Source organism: Dermacentor variabilis, chromosome 1 (genome assembly GCF_050947875.1).
Source record: "Dermacentor variabilis isolate Ectoservices chromosome 1, ASM5094787v1, whole genome shotgun sequence".
Taxonomy (NCBI): Eukaryota; Metazoa; Arthropoda; class Arachnida; order Ixodida; family Ixodidae; genus Dermacentor; species Dermacentor variabilis.
The window spans coordinates 277227012-277250879 of NC_134568.1; the positions used below are offsets into that span (position 1 = coordinate 277227012).

The 23868-nt window shown below is 44.8% G+C and overlaps 1 protein-coding gene across 4 annotated transcripts in view; it reads right to left on the reverse strand.

The window, feature by feature from the left end:
* Positions 1–23868, reverse strand: part of LOC142565267 (uncharacterized) — a 111868-nt gene that overhangs the window by 24859 nt on the left and 63141 nt on the right. For all 4 annotated transcript variants that reach the window (XM_075676248.1, XM_075676247.1, XM_075676250.1 and 1 more), the window contains 3 exons: positions 10064–10198; positions 9777–9850; positions 2306–2435 (listed from right to left, as the gene is read on the reverse strand). In XM_075676248.1, coding sequence (XP_075532363.1) covers positions 2306–2435; positions 9777–9850; positions 10064–10198 — 339 coding nt within the window. The remainder of the gene's footprint in view (positions 1–2305; positions 2436–9776; positions 9851–10063; positions 10199–23868) is intronic.

Sequence of the window (23868 nt, forward strand, 5' to 3'; positions counted from 1 at the left end):
CCAAAGAATACAGTGCATGACACTGCACATGGAAAACAATGGCAAAGTAGATTAAAGCCATTTTTGAAGCACCTAAACAGATTCACACATTGTGCTCATTTCAGAGTGAAAGGCTCCACAAGGCTTCAGCTTGACTTCAACAAGGGCTTCAAACAATAATGGTCTCTGCAATAAGCCAATTATAACCAAATGTTGCATGCACTCTCACATGCTGTTGTCTCTTTTCCCTATGTTTTTTTTCCTTTAAGTGACAAGACTGCTTTATTCAGCCTTTTCTTCCTTGACCAGGTAAGTAGCTTTCAATCTGAAAGTGTTGCCCTGGCGCACACACTACCACACATTCATCAGCAGCCACACCAGCTTCAGAGAATGAGACAACAGGCACCAAGAAAGAAGACAGTGCTAGGAAGAGGAGCTGCCCTGCGCCAACAGCACATGAGCAGGAAGGAAGGGACACTGCCTGGGCCCTGCACAGCTGCACACCTTGCACTCTCACACTCACGCAATGGGCACATGCGCACACCTCAGCATACCATCAGGCACACCAAACATAGGAGCAAAGAGTACAAAGTAAAAAAAAAAACTCAAGAAAAACAAAAACAAGAAGAAGCTACAATTCTCCGAACTGCACAGAAGAGCAGAAAGTTGCTGCCCCTCTGGAGCTGGAGAAAAGCTGTCTACAGCAGAACCAGACCTTCAACATGCTGTCCCACAGCAACAAAGGCACATCAATTTAACAAAACAACAGGTCACACATTTGTTTGCCTACAATGCCAGCCTGATGTGTACCTGTGTGTGTCTATACATGAAAACAGAGAGGAAAAAAATATAAAAACACAGAGAGGCAGAGAGCAACTGCTGGTAAGCCTATGATGCTTCAGAGGCAGCAACAGGTGTATCTTCGAAAAATGATTGAAAGCAGGTGACTACAGTAAAACACGAGGTTCACCTACCTTAAGTGCTTAACTTTCAAAGCTCAAAATCTATTTGCAGCCTAAAGTTAAACGTGATGTTTATGCAATCAAAGCTGAAAGTGTTTGGGACTACAAGTATGTGTATGTATTTTCCTATGAAAATTATTATTTTCTCCTAAAGCTGGCAGAATGAAATGAGCCGATTTATCTACACTTTGTTTATGTTTAAAAGTTCATGCAAAACTATGATACCCAAACCTCACACTTCATTTTAGGAACAGCAGTCGGGTCATTGACCTCTTCCAGTGATGCTGATTGCTAATACCACATTCTTGTTCAGTTGAACATAAAGTGTATGTACTAGCACTACTTCACTTTGTGCCTAATGTTTTTATACAACTAAAAAAAAATGTCAGATTAGTATAACACTGCTCCTAGAGTGGAATAATCAAAGCATTTCTTTAGAAACATAAGCCATCAATCAGACCTGGTACAATTGAATATGGATGCACAATCATTCCTTTGGTATAACTGCCCTTTTCAAGTTTTCTGTGCACATGCCACATGGCTTCTTAAAAAATAAACTGCAGTTGCCACTGAAGGAACTGAATTCTGGGGTTTTACGTGACAACTGCCACTGAAGGCAAGAAATGTTCGATTATAAAGTACTAGCACAATACACATGCACACAAACATTCAAAAGCATACTAGGCGTTCAACTTTTACAAATTTTGCCACTTAACCAAGCTGGCATGTAAGGAACCTTTAAAATATGAGAAACATGTACTTAGCTTTCTGTTTTTTCGGCCATGATTCCTTACCTAGTTTTCGTAATGCTTTTGAACTTAGCTAGTACTGTACAAGTCTAATAAGGCATAAGATATGATTATTCCCAGTGCCTTGATGCTTTAGCAGAACTCAAAGGCAGCTCACTTTTGCTTCTGGAAGAAAACGACTTCAAAGACATGTAAAAGCTACAAACCCCAAGCCTCACTGCCATTCAGTAAGACAATATATTATGCCTAAGTTTGTGGGAACTCAAGCATTATTGTCTGGTGCATTCTGACTGCAAATTCACAAGAAATAATTAAACTGTAGGCTAAAGCTACAAAATTTGGTTCTGACAGCCTCCACCAACCAAAAGGTGGTGATGGAATGAAAAACAAATATATATATATATATATATATTTAGAAGTCTTCCTGATAAATCGGCCTATTTTTATTGTGGAGATCAAGCCAGACTGCTGCCCCCCCTATGTATTCACGGCACAAAGAGATGCCCAACCCAACCACGTACAACACAGCAGAGACCTATGTGGCAATGCCATCCCACTGCTGCGCTGGGGGCATGCCTTCGCCAATCCCCACGAAAATGGAGGTCCAAGGCCTACCTGCCAGGGGCATATAGGTGAATGGGTGGGGCTCACTGGCCCTTCCCCCACTGGTCACCACCAAATGCACCACCACGAGGTGCCCCACATCCTGGTTTCTGTAGGCGGGCACTCGGCAAATCAGATGAGTCTGCACAAAAAATGGCACAATTATGTCACTGCATGCACAGCCATGCTTGAACAAATTGCCACAGTGACCAAAACTTCTCCCCCACCACTGCCAGATGCTGGCTCTCTGCAATGAAGAGTATTAAATCACCTTAATATTTCTGTTTCCTTGTCACTTTCTTGAGGGACATCAAATGTAATACATTACTATTTTGCAACTCCTTTTGTGTTTGTCCAATAAAAAAAAACTTTTTTATCAACGAAAATTGGCAAATCAGTTCTGCGAAATCCTGCAAGGTGGAGGAAGGTTAATGAAAAAAAAGAAATAGAATTGTCATCCGCCTGATTGTAGCACGAAGCTAGAATTTTATCTCAACTGCAAAGCTTCCTTTCTGAGAAATCCATATGGATTTACTTTGTAGCTTTGTGCTATAACCGGGTGGATGACAATTTTTCCTTTCACAACCCATCTTCCACCTTGTCAGATTCCACAGAACTGATTTTCCATATTCAGAGTCCCTGTGCTTCAAGTTGTATATTAATTTGCTCTTGCGCTGCCATCTGCTAGCATCCTGCTTAGCTCAGATGGTAGAGCGAGTGCCCCGGAAAGGCGTTGGTGCTGGGTTCAAATCCTAGACCAGGACTAATTTTTCCTCAACTGCGAAGCTTTCTTTCTGAGAAACCCATATGGGTTTCCTTTGTAGCTTCATGCTAAAATCGGGGGGATGACAATTTTTCCTTTAACCCAGGAAAAATGCAATAGAGGTGGTGCCTACTTTTGTAATTGCACTTGTGCCTAAACTACAACCAAGACATGTGATTGGGCCTAGTGTGTAATCCATATACAGTGCACCAGTGTGCTTAAAGACTGACAAGAGTGATGGGACAAAGTGCTGTTATCGGTAGCAATAGTTTTATTATTTTATTATTATCTTAAACTACAGCAGCAATAAGATAACCTTGTGGTGTCCTAGATTTCACCTTTTCAGACTGTGGCCACTCATCTGTAGAAAAACTACACCTTCGTACGCAAGGTTTAGTTTAAACAGTCAATAAAGAAAGAACTATTGCTGGTCACTTGCTTTTACCATATGTGAAAGTAGAGCCAGCTTTTTCAGGAATACCAAGGTGACATCATTAACCATCTTTCCCACCTTTGTTGCTTCCTGGCCTGCCAATCTTCCATTAGCAAAAGAGGGGATTTATCTGGCATTAAACATAGTAATCTGCTAATCAGTACAGTTGATCATGGATATACAATTAAACCTCGGTATACCAAACTTCAATATAATTAAATTCTCGATATAACGAAGTATTTAACTTTGCATAACCTCTTGTCCATAGAACACCATATATTTAGTATCTCAATATAAAAAAGTGTGTTTGTGTGCCATTTTAATATAACAAAATTTCACTGCTGCTGCAAAGGAATGTTGAAACAATAAATGGAAACTTCCGCGGACACATATGGTCAAATGATTGAATTCCAAGTGGCTATTTGCACATGCACCTCTCAACTCGCACGCCATGCGACAAGAAGTGGAGCTGTATCATATTCCGTATGAAGTCCAAGTGCGATAAGGTTCTATCACGCTCCATGCACTGTGTGCTTTAGGTGGGAGTGAAAGTGTGCGAGGGTGAGAGAAAAAGCATGGAAGCGGCCAAGGAAGTTTTGGAGCAGCTCTGGGAGCAGCAAATTTGGCACTTTGAAGCAAGTTTGGAGCATGAATTGTCCATCTTGGAGCAGTAAATACATGTTTTGGAGCAGCTTGGTAAAGGTCAATATGAGTGAAATATAGGCATATGAAGGAAGGGTGTTCCTTATTTGACTTTGCAGAACACTATTATGTTAAGGTAGATCAGTTCTGCGGAAACCCACAAGGAGAGCAACATTCTTGACAGGGAAAAATTGTCTTCCATCTGACTGTAGCATGAAGCTACAAAGGAATCCCATACAGGTTTCTCAGAAACCACCATTAAATAGGTACTGGGTGTGCGAACTAAATGTGGCCAAGAAAAAAACAACTGAAGGCTTTCCATGAACAGCGCCCACTTATGTTAAAGGGACACTAAAGGCAAATAATAAGTCGACGTGGATTGTCTAAATACCGCCGCCGAAACTGAAGATGGCTGATCCGCCAGCTCATCACAGGCAATGCATGACGTTGCCGCTGAAAAGAAAGCGCACGGCTATAGATTTGGAAACTAAGTGCTTCTAACTGATGAGATGATCATTGTGAGCATGCTTGCATCGGATAGCGAGAGTGACAACGGCAGCGATGACGCGGTAGGGCAGGCTGTCTCAACGGTGTCCTCACAGAAGGCCCGGCATGATCAAGTCCCCTCCAAGGCTTCGTTTTTGCGAGGAACCTTCCGCTGCACTACGTGAAGCGCTTGGATGCCTTGGCGAAGGATTTCGGCAAGCTTCGCGTAAAGCATGCGTGGCTGATGGACATAGGCTGTTCTCATGCAAACCAGTGAGAAGTACGTGGTGAGATACTTGTGGTGATCTCTGCTCAACGTTTCTTCTGGATTTCTCAAGCTGACAGGCTGCCGCGGCCATCTTCTCGATATTTTTAAAAGGCCCCTTTTGGGGCCACCAAAGTGATGCCTCGACGGTGCTCGCATATTGCTTTCCACCCATGGCACCTCTCTGTAGTTGCTATAGCAGTGCCATTCTTTAACGCCAACAACTGCGGCTTGTTACACGTGATCGGAGTGCCCGGGAAGCCGTTAAACAAGTCAGCACAATGAGCAGCTGGGTGGAGGAAGGTGGTGGGGAGAGGCACTGGCCTCCCTGCCTACAAAATTTTCTCATATCAGCTCTGCCATCCCCCTATTTGGATTTTTTCATGCAACCCGGTTATAACAATTATCGGTTATAACAAAGGAATTTTCGTGGCACTTGAATATTGTGATAAGTGGGTTCGACTGTATATGCTTGAATGTTCCTTCTATAAGAAACAATATATCAGTGAAACAGCACTATCAATGAACATCGAGTTAAACTGACATCGCACGGACACAACTAAAAAGCTTCCCGAAGCCATTGCCAAGCATTTCAACCAACCAGGTCATAACTTTGGTGAACTTAAACTTCACATCTTACACTCAAATTACCGTTCTGAACGAGAAAGAAAATACAGAGATTCATACCTTATCCATAAGTTCAAGACACTGCAACCAATAGGCAAAAACATTTCAAAGGCAGCTTTAGAACCTATTCACTATGCTAAATTTCAAGCTATAGGCAACAATACTTAGTTATTTGCATTTGGTTGCTTAGTGTATTTTCTTCCCTGCTCTTTCTTTCTCTTTTTTTTTCTTATATTTATATATTTATTCTATTTCAGTAATGTTCTTTTTTTTCTTTTTATTTCTCACGAGCACTGTTTTCTGCCACTCTTTCTATTATATTTTTCAGAGAGATGATAGCCCGCTGACCTCCAGTGAAGGAGATAATAGAAGGGTGCGGTGTACACAGCCGCTCACATGCCGGCTGACACACTGCCGTGTGCATAGCACCCCTTTATTCTCAATTCTACACCCTCGCCACTAAAACTACATTCGGTCATTGCCTCACCCACCTGTCTTACCCCCTCTCCCCTTTATAAGAACCCTACCTATATATATACTGTGCCGAGAAAGCATTTGTCGCCTTGAAAAAGACAAGTCCACTTGTCGAAACGTTGGCTCCCGTTTTTACCTTGTTCTCGCATTGCTTATCGTCTATTATGCCACCATACACACCACACTCAAAGATGCAGACGCTGAAATGGACTGCTTAGGTTTGGATTGCAGGGCCAAGCACTAGCCAACACATGCCTATGGCTGTGTGGTTGCAACTGAATGTGCCCATCATGCTAAATTTGGCAACATCATTCAAAATTAAGTGTTTTGGCACAGGTTGCCACAGCTTGATGGTTTGGAGCAAGATGGCGTAATTGGCACAGCATTTCCATCCCCGGAGAAGAAAGATGGTGGCTTCACAAGTGCCGCATTTCTGCGTGAGCAAAGGGAAAGAGGGGGAGGGGAGCAAGCTCGAGGTAATGCAATCGAGCGTGAGCGAGGGGGCGGGGAGTAAGTTGGCGTGCATCTCAGCCGTGGCTGCACATGGCTGTAAGCGTGGCGGAGCCCATATGCAGCCGTACATCTTGCTTTAGAGGCAATCTGCTGTGTATGCAAAGAGTGGGCGGGCCAAGACGGCATGGCACCATGTATCCTGACTTATCGCACGTTTAGTATTGGAGGTTGCGTAATCTTGAGTTTCGGTGACCTGTTGGAGCGAGAGGCAAACGAAGCATTCGCTCCCCGCTGCTGGTGCTTTTTCTGATAGTGTCGTCCGGCCCAATGCAGGTGACATTATCAGCCGTGGAGTGGAGCGCACGTGAAAGCATGGCTGGGTTCGCTTAATTCATGCCACTGAGAAGATAGCGGTGACGTACACGGCATGAAACCATATCATTCCTCGCCGACTCCCAAACTTATCAAAATGAATTTTCTCATTTGAATTTACTTTTTCTGATTGCCCAATAATTTGGAAAATTCTGTGGCCGTTTTCCATGCAAGAAAAATTGTTCGGCGACAGTACTTATTTGCATAAAAGGTCGAATTTCAATACTAGAACGAAATTTTGATATAACGAAGCAAATTGCAGATTTTACTGACTTCATTATATTGAGGTTTAAAGGGACTGACAACCAATTTTCACAGTACCCATTTTTTTTAGTGCAATGGAAAGCTTACTGGGCAGCGTGTCTAATCATGAAGTGGTAACGCGGAAAATGCCGTGGAACATATTTTATCAGAATTTTTCTATCTGCGGCGATGATGTAGTCGTTCACTGGGAGCATCCTGAAAACGGTGATAGGTGAGCGCGATAGCGATTATACGCCGGCAGTAATGGGAGGCAGACAAGTGTGGCCTTAGCTTTGAGAAGTATATTTTTTTTATCAAGTCTATGTTCTTGCAATTCATGTTTCCGAAGTGTTAAAGTATTTCTGGAATAAAGCTATGTGTTTTCGTGGCTTCCAGTCCAACTGCTTTTGTATTTAACCAGTAAAAACAAAACCAATCGGATTGAAAACGAAATGACCCTTTCACACGCAATACGCAGTTCAGCGTGTTGCTGTATCTGTGTGTGCGATTTTGATTATCGAAGCATTGAACAAAGCCTGGTTCTCTAATAATATACCAACTGCAATTTCGAGCAATAATTATTCTGTACTTAATAATAGTTGACTTACGTGCAGTAATCTCATAGCATACATCTCAAGTACAAAGATTTCACCGCCTGGCGTTACCACTTACTGGTTTTTGAGAGTTTCTTTGCCAATTTAAAATTATAATTCCTACTTACATCGCGAACAGTGTGCTAGATTCAATCACTATAATGCATGCTCATTTCATTTCTATCAACGTCTCACAACACATTCTGGCCAGTTGTCAGTCCCTTTAACTGTATCAAACTCGAAGGGGATTGTTCAATGTTCAATAGTTCGATATATCAATACTTCGAAATATAAAATATGCCTATCTGAAAAAATCTCTGCATGTCTCTGACAGTTTCCCAAGACAGTGAAAAGCAGGAACCTAATTTCTTTCTTAAAGGCCGTGTTGAATGTGAAAAAGTTGTATTATTCCTTGGTCACTAATGCTGCAAGGCACTCCCATTGCAGAACGGTCTTTGCAATGTTAATCCTAAAAGCCCGCGCTGCCAGGACATTAGACTGCGATGTGCCTCGCACATGTCGAAGGGCTTGTTACTGATATTTATTTAAGATAAGGCAGAAATGAACGCACCGCGGAAGTGAACTAACCTGTATGGATACATGCTGTGCCGCAATCAGCGCACTTGTACTGTGAATCACGCGTGAACGTGCCCGGCCGTATGCCTGCTACAATACCAACAATAAGGCGTTTAAATGGCTGACTGTCATATGTGGCCAATGAGCGAGGCGGACTGTTGTGTTGGGTTTTGGAACTGGCTTCCTGTTGCAACCAGTCATCCTTGCTTCTCGGCCACCCTAAAAGTCTGCACGTCTTCTTATGGCCAGTACGTCCCTTCCTTCTCAGCCCTTCCCCCATGGCCCCTGGGTCGGTGACTGCTGACACTATACATATGCTGTTACTTTTGAAAGGATTTTTCAGCTTGCAGAACATCCAAGGCTATTACCTCTCCCATGTAACTGTAAGTGCCCGAATGAAACTTGTTCAGCACGGACCCGTCTCGCGTAGTGACGAGTCTTGCATGTTGTGGCTGCAATGGGGGGCTTTCTGCAAAGTACGGATGTGGCATGCTGTGGTTATGTTAAATTCAAACTGTAATGTAAAGATTCGTCCAAGTGGAGTTTGGGGTCGGATTCGTTTTGGCCACTTTCAGAATTCCAAAATGCTGCTCGTGGAAAGCCTTTGTCTCCAACAAGACAGAGCTGGCGGTACAGCACCTCCAGTTCAGCATCCCATGCCCGGCACCACTCAGTGAAAAGATTGAGTCATCCACGCTGTCTTGTGAAATAGGTATTGAACTGAGAGGCTTTATGCATTCTTGAAGCAGAGTGCAGATCTGCAAAGCCTTTGTCTCCAACAAGACAGAGCTGGCGGTACAGCACCTCCAGTTCAGCATCCCATGCCCGGCACCACTCAGTGAAAAGATTGAGTGATCCACGCTGTCTTGTGAAATAGGTATTGGACTGAGAGGCTTTATGCATCCTTGAAGCAGAGTGCAGATCTGCTATTGCCCATAACGAACTACCGCACTTTGCACGAACCATCTATATGTGCAGCAAACAAAATTGACAGCACCCTGCTCATATTTCCTTCATTGCAAGTACTGCCCTCCAGATTCAATCTCTTGTTTGACAGCATCGCCTAAAACAGTGCAGTTTCAGATTTGTCAGCATTAGTTGTGTCTCTGTTAGAAGAAGCACACTTGCTGGGATGTGGCATGGTGTGGCACAGCATTCGATGTATAAAATGTGGCAGTGAACGGGAGTTCCATGTACGCATAGTACGCCGCTATGGGATTTTCAAGGGGATTTTACAAATGTTTGATATAGACAAGCATTCGATATATTCGAGTTGCATATATCCGGGATCGACTAATTCCTGTTTGTTAACCAGACTTCTATTTACCTAATCCAGTCAATTATTTCGAGTAATTTAATTATTTAAAGCTGAATTATCTGAAGGTAGCTCTGCCCAAGCTGTGTGTGTAGCAGCTCAGACAAGAATGCAAGACTTGTATTTTGTTTCACAGATCATTGCTGCCAGTGGATACATTCCAAGATGCTATAACATCTAGCTCTGCTGTTAGCTTTGCTAATAGCAGGGCTAACATTCTCTATTACATTCGCCCACTTACCGGCTGCAAATATTCCTTTTCTGGAACAACACATTTTTCCCAAACATAGTTTGGCTCACAGTCTCCCAAATTATCTGCAAGTAGAAAGCAGTTGCATTGAATGCACAGCAAACAAGAGCATTAGTAGCATATTGATGACACGGATTATCAGTACTTGTATTTATGAAGCAATACAAATCCTTCATGCAACCAAAAAATATTGCGCTTTAATAACATATGCAAGAAGCTAGAAACGTTAGACAATAACCAATGTTACTACTTGAAATATAATATCAAGTGATACTCACCAGAAGCAGGCTCCTTGAACAACACTTTTGTATCTTTGAGAAAATTTTTTCCAATAATGAACAACTCCACATCTCCCTTGACTGAACACTCAGACAACGACTTCTTTGATATTTCTGGGATACCAGGAGGCTGGGCTGTTAAAAAAAGCACACAGTAATCAATCACTTTTCTCTCACACAACCATTTCCAACACCAAATGGCAGCTAACCAGCATACAGTGCTAGTTGGCTAATTAAGATTGGATGAGCGATTCTCAAATGGTCTCATGTTTTAGTATTAAGTATACAGTAAAACCTCGTTATAACAAAACGGGATATAATGAACTAATTGTCATTCCCCTTAAAATTCCAATAGATGCCCATGTACTGAAAACCTAGTTTTAACGAAGCTAAAATTTCCTCGCAATGGGTATAACGAACCTTTCTTTAGAGCGCAGCTCTTTGGTGCCCGTTCCTGTGTTTCACGGCACCGTCATGCCTTGCCATAACCAGCTCTGTAGCCAGGGCCAGTGCGCTGCTCTAGCTGCGAGCGCTCCTGGCGCCATCTCTCGCGCACGGTGCGAGCCTTGATCTTTTTGCTCCTCCTCCAATGACACCCATGTGTGGTGGCAATCAGAGCGCCGCAGCTCGGTGGCGGCTGATCTCGATGATGTGCTGCTACCCAAGTCGAAACGCATAGCTGCCACCGTTCGCCACTGTGTGTACCCCTTCCGTCCAGTTTCTCCTCCATGGCGGCGATCATGTGCGGTGTTCTCCGGTTGCCGAAGCACTGGCTCGGTATCAGCAGATCCCGGTGCGCTCATCCCAAGCCGAAACGCAAAGCCACCTTCAGTTGACTCGCTAGCAGCGTTAGCGGCATCAGTCAGTCGCTGCCATCTCTTCGCCGTGCAACGTTCCTATGCACCTACGCGCTGCCTCCCACAACCTCCTGATAAACGAGGCAGCTGCACCAAGCTACGCTCCATTTGTGGCAGCTGGTGCGAAATGTTCCGCACCAGACGGATTGTCCAAGGCTCACAGACGGTTCATATTATATCCATCTGCCTATATAAGTAGTTTATTCTCAGCCAGCTCTTTCTGAGCCATGAGCGAGGCAACCAGTGGAAGTCCTTCGTCTGCCGCTGCTGCTAAACGAGCTGCCCGAGCAGAGGCCCAGCACCGTCACCGCCAGAATCCAGAGGTGTGCTACGCCGAACCAAGCATTGGTGCAGCAAGTCTAGCATATATCCCTTTATTTTTCCAACCACAAAGTACCTTCATGACAATCAAGAACTGGGAGTGGAGTGTTTCTTGAAGAATTGAAGAATAAGAAGTTGTAACTGTACATACATGTCCCGCTCGAATTATTTGCCTCAGTATATAGAAAAACCGAAACAGCTGAAGAGCTGTGCTCAAATTTCGCATTAGGAAGTAACGTAATCGTTCGCAATTTCTTTTTTCCACAACGAGCATTTGCCGACTATTTTGGTACCCGTCAGGTCAATGTCTTATAGCACGCGACGTTCGTGTCTCCCGTGCGCGTCTCCTGATCTCCCCTTTCCCATGGAACTGGTGGACTCGCCCGCCCAGGGGTGAATTTTTGCACGGCTGCCATTGGTTGTTTTTAAGCAGATGCTCTTTCGACGCTAGCGCCAAGGTCCCCTTCAGTTACAGCCCTAGCAGGAGGGCGATACTATGGTAAAATGGCGGCGCACATGGTTGTTTACATTGTCATGGAAACAGGAACAGCAGCCGTGCGGCGCCTCCTCACCTTAGCGCTCTGGGTTTTTTTTTCCTTTTGTTTTTCTTATGACAACCTGCTCCGCTCCCTTTCCACCCTTCGCCATGCCCTGCGCACTTTTACTTTTGCTTTTTTCTTGCCTGTCCGTGCCGCATTTTTTTTTTTTCTTATCGCGCGCGCGCGCTAGGCCATACACTGGCATTGTGAACTGGGGCATGATGCTCCGTGGGTTCTTTACGTGTTTGCATGCACGCAGTCTTGTCCATACTGTGAGTATGCCAGCATATGCCAGAACATATATAAATTCCACTTCCAACACAACAGATTTCTGGCCTCATTTTATTGACTACTGTTTCCAAAAACAAAGATTTTTGCATAATTTGATATGATACATGCTCAGAAAATGAACAAAAATGAAAAATACATGACATGTACATGACTACTAAACAACACAGAAGTTCAAAGACAGTGAAATAATAATAATAATAAAAAGAAACTCAAGAAAATGAGAAGGCCGTTTCATGTACACATATATAAAAAAGAATTTTATGCAATGTCCTAAAAACTAAAGTGTACAAGAGCTTCTGATACGTGCACTGAGAGCTTCTGATATACTCACTGAGATACTGCACAAAACTGGAAGACGTGTATGACATAATCATGACAACTAAAGAAAAGGAAAATTCACTGGTAATGGCAAAAACAATGACACGCAAATACCTAAAAAATAGAATAAGATGCTAAGATTGTTTTACCGATAGCCATACAAAAAAAAAAAAAAAAAACAAGAACTTGGCCTTAACTAGAGTAACGGTGGCAAGGGGGAGCAGAAGGTAGTCAGCTTTTGCAACAGCACATAAAAAACATTCGCAGAAAGGCCTATTCCTCAATCAAAGACCAGGTAAATTAAGCCAACACCACGACTTTTCTTTCACCACGAATGCAATCTTAGCAGTAAAATTACTTCGCTTATGGAGAGTGAACTGCTGGGCTAGTTGGTTATCCGACATAATAAAGGAGTTTTGCGCCAAAACCACACACACAAGAAAGCGCTCGTGTTTTCTCCTTTCTTGTGGTGTGGTTTTGGCGCAAAACTCGTTTATTACGTCATAAGGCACTAACTACGTCATACCTACTGGGCACTCCTTTGTGTAATAAACATGAACCGCAAAAATCTGCATATAGGACACTTGCAATGCTCATGCTTTCAAGAAAAAAAGAAAGCTTATCATGCCTACACATGAAGGTTGTTCAGGTGGTTTTCCCAATGGCAATTACTGAGGTAATTTTTCAGCTGTTAGTAAGTTTGTAGAACGGTGACACACAGGAAAAGCACAGCGACCGGAATAGAAGGCTGGGCGAGTTACTGAAGTTGGAGAATTAGACTTGGCACAGAAAAACACAAGTCATAGACCAGGTGATAATGAGGAGGAAGATCTAGCTTTCTCTACTGGTAAGAGGGAAGTGTAGGACAATCAAGGTGCAACCACGTCCGGAAACTCATGAAGCACACATATACATAGGGCCGTGTTCGTGTACATGCGCCTTCTGATGTCACTGGCTCTGCGTGCTCACCTGTTGCCTTTAGGCACCCGGAAGAACCTTGTAGGGCTTGTTCTTGAGGTATTCATGCATCACTCCACGATGCACGAGCAGTGCGAGTCAGGAAACCGGTGAAACATTGCGGTGCACAAGCACACAGCTATCGAAGATCACAAAACTGACTAAAACTGCCCACGTCGGTCCCAGCAGCACAGCCAGCGCACGCTTCCCGATAACAGCAGATAACGAAACATAACTTCATGCAGCGGGCTAAGCTGGCCCCGAACTGGGGGGCGCACGCTAACACAATTGAAGGTGAGGGAGTTGCGAGGGAGGGCAAGGAGAGAGGAGTTGAGAAGAGGGGTGAAAGAGCACGGCCTCCTGGATCGGCGCACGCGGGTGCACCTATCTAGGAGGTTGTGCAATGGAAGCAGATTTACTTTCTCACCCTCCTGATGGATGGAGCCAATTACCTTTGCCACCGAAGCGGCGGAGTTTCCGAAGCCGGCCGCCCGCTCTTCCGCTGCGTGCGTGGGGTGGCACCGACTATGGTTTTGTTGTTGCTCGTCGTTGCCACCGTGTGCATCAACAATTTAAGTGTTTCTATTGGTTCGTTCGTGCGAGTTCCCATTGCCACAAAGGATGTTGCCACAAATGGAAGCGCAGAACGATACCAGTCGAGTAGAAGGTGGCTATGCTGAAAGCCGTAGAGTCCAGCGTGAAGAAGAAAGAAGTGGCCGAAGATTTCGGCGTAGCGTTGAGCACGCTGTCGACGATTTTGAGCAGCAAAGGAGCTGTCACCAGTGCTATCGCACGTGGCGTAAAAGGCGACAGAAAGAAGCTGCGAGCCCCCGCTTTCGAAGCTGTAGAAAAGGCGGTCTTCAAGTAGTTTTTGCATGCAAGAGCAAGTGGCGCTCCTGTGAGTGGGGCACTGTTGCAGTGCAAAGCGAGGGAATTCGCGTGCATCATGGGGCCCGACGATTTTGTGGCGAGTGTCGGCTGGCTGCAGCGTTTCAAGGAGCGCAACGACCTCGTCGGCAGGACTGTCAACGGGGAAGCATAGTCTGTCAACCACGAAGCTGCAGTGGTGTGGGCAGAGACAAACGTTGGATAGCTGCTAGAAAAATACAGTGCCAAGGATTTGTTCAACGCGGATGAGACAGCCCTGTTCTACCAGATGCTGCTGCAAAAAACCTTGACCCTCAAAGGTGAACGCTGCCAGGGCGGTAAGCAGAGCAAGGTCCGCGTAACCGTGTTGCTTTATGCCAACATGGATGGGTCGGAAAAGGTACCGGCCCTCGTGGTCAGCAAAAGTGCGTCACCCCGATGCTTCAAAGGCAAACGAAAGTTCCAAGTGAGTTATGTGTCCAACCGTAAGGCTTGGATGACGAGATAAATTTTCGCACAATGGTTGCGGGAGTGGGACGAGTGGCTGGGCATGCTGAACTGGAAGATATGCCTCGTACTGGACAACTGTGCGGCCCACCATACTGCCGCTGTGCTCAAAAACATCTAGCTACATTTCTTGCCGCCAAACTGCACTGCAAATGTGCAACCCCTCGACCAAGGAGTTATCATGAACGTTAAGTCAGGCTATTGCAAGCGCATGACCGACCGGATTCTGCTTAATATGAGCATGAAGCGCGAGTCCACAATCGACTTGTACATGGCGATCGAGCTGCTACAGGCTGCTTGGATAGCTGTACTGGCAAGCACAATCGCCAATTGCTTCCGGCATGCCTCATTTGGCATCAGCAGCGGCGGTTATACAGCGAAGCTCTCGGTGCTGCCGCCAATGAGGGTGCTGCGGGCGATCAAGCCCTAGCGTCGTGGGACGCTCTCCTTGATGCCGGCGTTGTACTCAACTGCGACACCTTCTGCATGTACGACAGTGCCGATACTGACGCGGTGACGATGGAAGAGCTAACAGAAGCGGAAATTATGCGTGCGGTGAGGGGGATGCCTAACGACGACAGTGATGAATGTGTCGACGACAGCCCGGAGCCTAATATTGGCGAACCCGATGTACCGACACCCACACAAGCGCTGGATGCGGCATACCTGCTGCGCCGCTTCTTTGGTGCTCACAATGACGGCGAGGACAGACTCAAAACAGCGGCTGCAGCTGAAAAAACCATCATTCGCCTGAAGAAGACGCGGCAAAAATCTATCAAGGACTTTCGTTCTGCGAAGTGAGCCACCAGCTGGTGTGCTGTTGATCGATCAGTGATGAGCCGTTCGGCGTGAATAAAGTAGCAATTCCTTGCTGTCTTTTTTTCGCTTGTTTTTTTTTCCCCATGTGACGGCTGTTTTCTTTTTTGCGTGGCGGGCTGCTGCGAGATTTGGTGGTGAGTACATCCTCTCTTGCTTGCTAATTGTGGATAGAAATGGACAGTGGCTATAATTAACTAATGGTTATAACGAAGTAATTATGACCCCCCCTTAAACTTTGTTATAACGAAGTTTTACTGTAATTGAAGAAAGCAGCAATCACTTTGACTGAAAGGGATCATTCGGTGGTACCATAAATCTGAAGCCTGTCCTATTTTCCTGGCAGAAAATGCACGCACGCGCACCCACACCCACGCACACACCCACACAAATACTGACACCTGCCTTATTTAGGATTCAACAAAACACTACATATTTTGTAAAAAGCAAGTTTATCTTACATGCACTTCTAGACAGCCGTTGAATGAAGTAAATGCTGCAGAGTCAACAAGGCCAGATGTGGTGAATGAATAAAGAGATTTAGTTTGTCAGCAAACTTCTTACCATTTGTAGATTACCAGGTTACTGGAGACATAAACATGAGTGGCCAGGTTAATGGCACCACCTGGTGCCGCATAACTCAACCAGACAAACACAGAATTATTACTGTGTGTAGTAACGAAGTGTATTCTACTTCACTGCTGGTGTAAATTTTTGGCAATGGCATAATCATAAACACATTGCGTTTTAATTTTTTTATGGCAAGGACACTCACATAACACGAAAACGTATCTAAAGCATTGCGGTAAGCTGAAGTGTTACAATATGTTGTTACCACTGTTGTTGCTTCCGTACATCTCTCCGGCAACCTGGTAAACGGTAAGAACTTTGCAGAGAAGTTAGAACTCTCTAATGGGAGGCGAGATTGAAAACCGCTTGGGCACATGAAACACTAAGCAACTGAGAGACACATAAGACACACTGTGCATTGCTACTTGCGCAGCAATTTGAAAAATTTTACGAATTATTTGTGCATCAAGTAATGCTTTTATACTGTGCTGCACCGGTCAGCCTAGTTAACTGAATGTTGTGTTTCATATAAAATGTGTTTTTCCAGGTTCAAACATAGTGTCAAGAAACCAAATCCATCTTCCAAACAGGCCCATATATTATAAAGGGTGTATTATACACCTAATTTGTGAAAGAGTCAGTGACATTATGGCTTACAGCAAAGCACTGGTTGCAATTCAGCTTTGAGAGAAAACCCTGCAAGCAAAGTAATAAAATGTAGAAACCTACACCAGGACCAAACAAAGTTAAAAAATAAATTAAAACACAGTCGAACCTCGATATAATGAACATGGATACAAATTACTGGATATTAAAAAGTAAATATAAAACTTGGTTGGCCAAGCTCAATTTCAGTGGAGCTAAACCTTTATATAACAAACTTCAATATAATGAAATTCTCCATATAATGAAGAATAACTTTTTTAACTTGTGCATAGAATCCACACCATATATATATTGAACCTCAATACAACGAAGTGTGTTTATACACGATTTCAATATAACAAAACTTCACTGCCTCCGCAAAGGAATACCTAGACAATAAATGGAAACTTCCAGGGACATGGATGGTCAAATGGTAGAATTACATGTGGCTGCTTGAGAACAAGCCATGAGCTGCCAAAGGAGCATCGTCTTTCGTATAAAGTCCAACTGTCATAAGATCATAATGTGACCAGCAAGCTGTATGCTTTAGATGCGAGTGAAAGCATGCAAGGGTGAGCAGAGAAGGGTGGTATCTTGATGAGCACAGTCTTCCCCTGCTAGCAAGAAGAAATGGGGGGAGGAGGGAGAGGAGCGAACTCGTAACGTGAACATGTGTGCATAAGGGTGGGACTGCGCAGGGTTGGTATGCATCTATTTTTTTAATTCGAGGCTGTGCATCACTTTCAGCGTGGCTGAGCGGATATGCGTACCCTGTTTTAGAGGTAATCTGCCACGTGTGCCTAGATGAAGCATTCGCTCTCCACTGCCGGTGCTTTTCGTGGTAGCATTGTCCCACTGCAGGTGACACTATCAGCCGTGGGGCATAGTGGATGCGAAAGTGTGGTTGTCTTCGTTTTGTACCGCCAATGTGAAGATATTGTCGACACGGCATGAAACCGTATCCTTCATCGCAAACTCTGAAATTCTGCAAAGTTTTTTTTTCCTCATTCAAGTTTGCCTTTTCTGGTTGCCAGAAAAATCGGAAAATTCTGAGGCCCCTTCCACATAAGAAAAGTCCATTGGTGACGGTATTTATTTGCACAAGAGATCGAATTTTAATATTACGAAATCACGATATAAAGAAGGAAAATGCTGTGACTTCATTATATCGAGGTTTAACTGTATATATTCTCCTGCTGTAATGAAACTGAAAATGCAGGCCTTGACACAGGATCGCTTATCATGAAGCAAATTTTTGTTCGCATATGGCTCAGAATAGGTATCATTGTAGGAAAAACTTCAAATACACCAACAGTCACTGACCAATGTTTCTAACACATTGTTTTTCAAACCTGAATTTTTATTTAGTGTTCCAAGCAGCACTGCCACCTATCCCTAGAACCTAACACATTGTTTTTCAAACCTGAATTTTTATTTAGTGTTCCAAGCAGCACTGCCACCTATCCCTAGAACCAATGTTAATGGCGATTGAAATTTCCGATGCCATACAGCATGCCACTCAATTTTTTAGAAATTCGCGCGTGAGGTGGTTACAAATATGGCGGCAGTGAACAAAGTTGCCACCACGTCGACTTGGCACTAAACAGTAGTACTGTTTGCCAATTCCTAATGAAGCTGAATTGGGCCTAGAAGCCCAGGCCTAACCATCTCTGTGCGTGGCTACGGTGAAAATGCGCCGATGACTAGGGAAGAAGGCTGGCGACATGTCGTTATGGAAAGTGCATCATCAATATGTTCATACACCTCATTGGCATTTGAGTGCGAGATCACACGCACAGGCTATTGATGGCCACAGCAGTGAAGTGTGGATACGCGCGCGACCCCGTCCACGTCTGAAAAATCAGTCAGCAACTGTGCTCAGCAAGAGCAACCGCCCATTTGAAACGAACACGCACTTTTGGCCAGTGGCTTGGCTGGACCACAGCCGGCAAGGTAATGTGCCAATCTCGTCATCATACGGTCATGTATTAGCGACAGAACTAAACAAATGTAATTTATTGTTGCTGTGCTATGCATAGGCACAGCAAGCTGCAGACAGGCCATCAAAATTTGTCAGTGACCATTTGTACCAGTACTAGTGGTGTAGCCAGAAATTTATTTCAGGGGACATTTCCGCCGACAACTACCACTCCTTCCCCTCCTTTACCTCTCTCCCTCTTATAGATATGTGTGGAGGTTGCACACGACGCAAAGACAAACTCCTAGCACTCCCTAGACAAGAACGCTTTAACAACGAGGATGCACGTTTTTGTGTTGCTGAAACAACCCTTTTTTTAACTTCTGACAAAAGTTTTTGATTCTTTTTCATAGCTGAGGCATGCAGCGACTTCGCATCAAATTTATCATCCCTATGCTATACTATTTAAAAACGATGATATTAAAACAAAACTGTTTTTGCGTTTACAAATTGATGCACTTATATAATGTACGTTGATGACTTAGCTAGTACATGACTTGCAAAAACGAACAGCGCTAAAAATGGGAGCACACAAAAACAAGGCAGCACACTATGGTGTGTCTTCTGGTTTGCAGGCCAGACTTGTTGCAGCCCAGGTAACTTGCAAAAACGAACAGCGCTAAAAATGGGAGCACACAAAAACAAGGCAGCACACTATGGTGTGTCTTCTGGTTTGCAGGCCAGACTTGTTGCAGCCCAGGTGGTGGAGATCATAGTTGTTTTCCAGCCAGACCTTCTAGTGAGTGGCATGGCCACGGCTACGTACAGGAGAAGGCAGGCACTATTTTGCAAGTTTCCTATCCCTCAATTGCACTTTCGGCGTTGTGGACGTGCTACATTATTCTAGATTTAAAAATTAAGGAATGAAGCTTTGCGCTAGAACCTTGATAGTATCATACGATGCAAGTTTCACTCACTTTCGGTGACCTGCTGTCCGACTTGTTTTAAGAGATGTTTGGAAGTAACTTGCAATCATGGTATTATAGCTATCATGCGACGCATAATACTATTTGATCACACTTGGGAATTGATGAGGCAGACAATCCGAAGCAAGGCTGCTTCCCGTCTAGAAGCCTTTGTGAAAATAATGGCATCCGTAGTTCGCAGTAAAATAAGGGCCAGTAGCTTTGAGGAATTTGAAAGCATCATGTCTTCTGACACCAGACCATTCTGAAAACTGCCGAGATGTTTAGTTAGGATGGGCTCTTTGCAGCACGTGTTACGAAAGAGTAGGGGAGCCTCAGTTAGGCAACTGGCCCCGGCAGTCTGGTGTTGAGTGATCGGGCAGTGACGAAACGTTCTCCTTATGTCCATAGTTATCTGTCAACTTTGTTCTTCATGCCTTTTAAGCACATCCCCCCCCCCTCCCTCCTCGTATCCATTACCCCCCTCCCCTTCTTAAAATTTATTTTCGTTAGTCACTGTCACACTCTTCAACATTCACTGGGTTGTTGAACGGCGTGGCGACCCCCAACATTCCCACATTTCTGTTTCTGTGTGGACTTCGAGGCCATTCACCTGCCTGCCTTTCCACCTGTTTGTTGTGGCAGTTTCTTAGCTTCCTTGCACTTGCACTCTTCAAAAAGTTCACCGTCAATGTACCGCGCACACAGCAGGGTGAATGGCCATGTGATATTGTCGACTACCTTGCCGCCACTCAGTGGAGCCCTCAACGACCGTCCCGTTCACTGTCACCAGGGTGCTACCTGTCGCCGCAGCGCTGACCATACGCTGGCCCAGCCTGGGGCCGATCCATCAGCCCCTATCCCGAAAACTAAAAGCGGGAACCGATGGAGGTGCGGTTGCTGTTCGCCGAAATGAGAAAAGTCCTCCACTGCCGGCACCTCGACGACATAACAATGACACGCTGCCATCCCAATGAAGCCTGGAAGTAAACAATGTTCTGACCAAAGACCCTATGACGCAATGTCCGGAAGCTGTTGACGAATCAAGGGTGGACGAGTTTGTGAGCGCAAATGATGGTGTCACTACCACGGGAGTGCCCGAAAATGAAGACTACATTGCCGACATTGTAATGAGCACAAGTGAAAGTGGGCACAATGAGGAAAGCAACGACAGTCCTTTGCCCACATCCTAAGTAATTGGTGCGCTCGCACTAGTCCGGCGCTTCTGCGCGAATGCAGAAGGTTGCGGCCTTAGCTGCTCCAACTCCTTAGACAATGTGGAGAAGTGCGCGCGTCGCATGCAGCGAAATTGCCCATAATAATAATAATATTTGGGGTTTTACGTGCCAAAACCACTTTCTGATTATGAGGCACGCCGTAGTGGAGGACTCCGGAAATTTTGACCACCTGGGGTTCTTTAACGTGCGCCTAAATCTAAGCACACGGGTGTTTTCACATTTCGCCCCCATCGAAATGCGGCCGCCGTGGCCGGGATTCGATCCCGCGACCTCGTGCTCAGCAGCCCAACACCATAGCCACAGCGAAATTGCCCAAGCAGAAGAAAACGCAGGCTTATTTCATACAAAAATAAGCTAGTTTCATCAATAAAGTGATTTTATAAACGGTATGTGCTTTTATGACATCCAATTATTTAGCAGGCTTATATCGAATTATGCTCTATATCGAACTGATAGGCATTCTTTTGCGAGTTCGATATAGCCAAGTTCTACTAAATACCGCCTCCCACGCATAGACGACGCATTGAATCGGCTCTGCAACGCTAAGTACTTCTTTTCGATAGGTCTCAATATTGGCTACTGGCAAACAGAAGTCGACGAGAGGGACTGTGAGAAGACTGCCTTCATTATGCCGGAAGGCCTCTTTGGGTTCAAGGTCATGCCATTCAGACTGTGTTTGGCACCTGCAAAGTTCCACTGCGTGATGGACACAGCGTTAGCAGGTGGAAGTGGCAGACCTGTCTCGTCTACTTAGATGATGTCGTCGTCTTTGCCAGGAATTTTGACGATCACCTTAAACGGCTTGCGACAGCACTGCGACAGCCTCTTTTTTTGACAGGAGACTAATTTTCAAAATATTATATGGGACTCTCAACTACCGCATCTGTCACTGCATTCTGCCCAGGCTCAGGAATCTTTGGACATCTGTTCTTTATTCTCACTAACTCAGCTAATAACAGATGCAACCAGAGTATCCCTTAATGGTGCAAACACCCTTGATTTAGTATTAACAACTAATCCAGACTTCGTATCTGAGACTGTTCATTTACCAGGAATCGGTGGTCACGTTCTAATCAATTTTCACCTAAACACACCGCATCCTAAAACTCGGAAGGTAAGCAAAATTATACTAGACTACAACCAAGCTAACTTTCAGGCCATTAATAGCGATCTAGCCACTTTTCTCGACTACTTCTTAGAAGGTCTTGATAACCGATCCGTTGAAGCTAACTGGGATCTGTTTAAAAACAAAGTCCCGACTAACACCGACTAACAGATAAATACATCCCTAAGTGGAGCATTGCGACTAAGCCACGTGCCCCTTGGTATAATCCTAACCTTAAGCGTTTATCTAACAAGAAGAAATGTTTTTATTGTTTAGCTAAATTCTCGCAGATTAACTCTAGGTGGGCCGCCTACCTTAGCCTATGAGGTTTATGTACAAGCGCTCAAATCCGCTAAGACTATCTTCATGTCAATAATTCTTCCACTTCTGCTGAAGGACAATGTTAGAAAATTTTGCCGTCTCATAAATCCAGCATGCGGCTCATTCATTGCGCTTGAAAGCCACAATGGTGATAGTGTTCCTTACTACTTATGTGCTGCAACATTAAACGATGCATATGTTAAAAGCTTCTGCCGTTTCAAATGTATAGCTACCAGATCTGTACCACGTTGACTTTTATGCATACTGTCTTTGTTGATGTACCAGGTGTTGCTCAACTAATTGATTCATTATGTAACAGTGCGTCTCCTGGTTACGATTCTATACGTGCTAAATTTTTTAAGAGTATGTCAGTCTATAGTTCTTCAGTAAAAGCTCATTAATTCACAACTCGTTAATTCGAAATTTCGGATAGTTCAAAGTTGCCGCTGCGGTCCATCCAACAATGTATTGAAAGCAATATGTAACGCATCACGCTAATTCACACTGAAATCCGCACCGCCACCGATAATTCGAACTCGGTGCCATCCTGGATGGGGAAAGTGCTTGCGCGCGAGAGCCCGTGGTGACGATCGTTGCAGCGAAGCTTTGCTCTTTCCATCTGCAGCCGTCTGTTGCAGGTCGTTTCTCTCCCTCTCTCAAGACCTTCAAGATAAAAACGCGGATGAGGCGCCGCGTGTTTATTTATTTATTTATTTATTGCAATAGCAATAATATGGACACTCCAAACGCATTTTTGCCATCGGCTTAACCAAGAGGTTCCGTGAAAGTCCAAGGGCGAGAACACCGTCTCCACGCTCCCTGCGCTGCATGTGCGAGTGAAAGCATGGGAGGGGAGCCGTCGGTCGCGGCTCAATCTGGCCCGCGCAAGAGAGACGAATGTGAAGCGGAAGCGCACCATCTTCTCTCACGCACGAGGCGCCAGGTAGGTGGGTGGGTGGGTGGGTGGGTGGGTGGGTGGGAGGGAGGGAAGGTTGCGTTTTCTCCGGCTGCACATGGAGGCTACGTGCAGTCGCGCTGTCGGGCGGCCATATTTTGAGAGCGATCTGCATTGGAGGCAGAGTCTAGTTGTGTTGGCGGCTCGTGGCTTTGTGCATGCTGTGCATTCCCGGCGCTCACTTTGCGCTGAAGCGATAGACAGCACGAATGTCACTTCACTAGCTGCTACTGCTGCACTTCCTCATGGCAGCATTTTAACAGCGAGAGTCCATAGTCATCAGGCATGATGTGTTCACGTTTCCTGTGTGTGCTGACACCATGCTCAGCATTTTAGTTAGCAAGCGAATGTTAACAAGTTTATATGGCCGATAAAAGAACTATCCTTACTTCATACAGTTGTGTGCTAATTTGCTATCGCAATCAATGCTTTGCCTGTTGGGCAAAACTGCGTCTTTTTTTTCTTTTTTTCATGTTACATCGTTGAGGCTATACTCTTTATCTACGAGGTGTCCTGTCGAGAAGTCCCACCAGGTAATGTCAAACACGGTGGCCGTGACGTTTATCGGCGCTTGCAGTACCAAAGAGCATAGCCTTTGAGATTCGTGGCTATTAC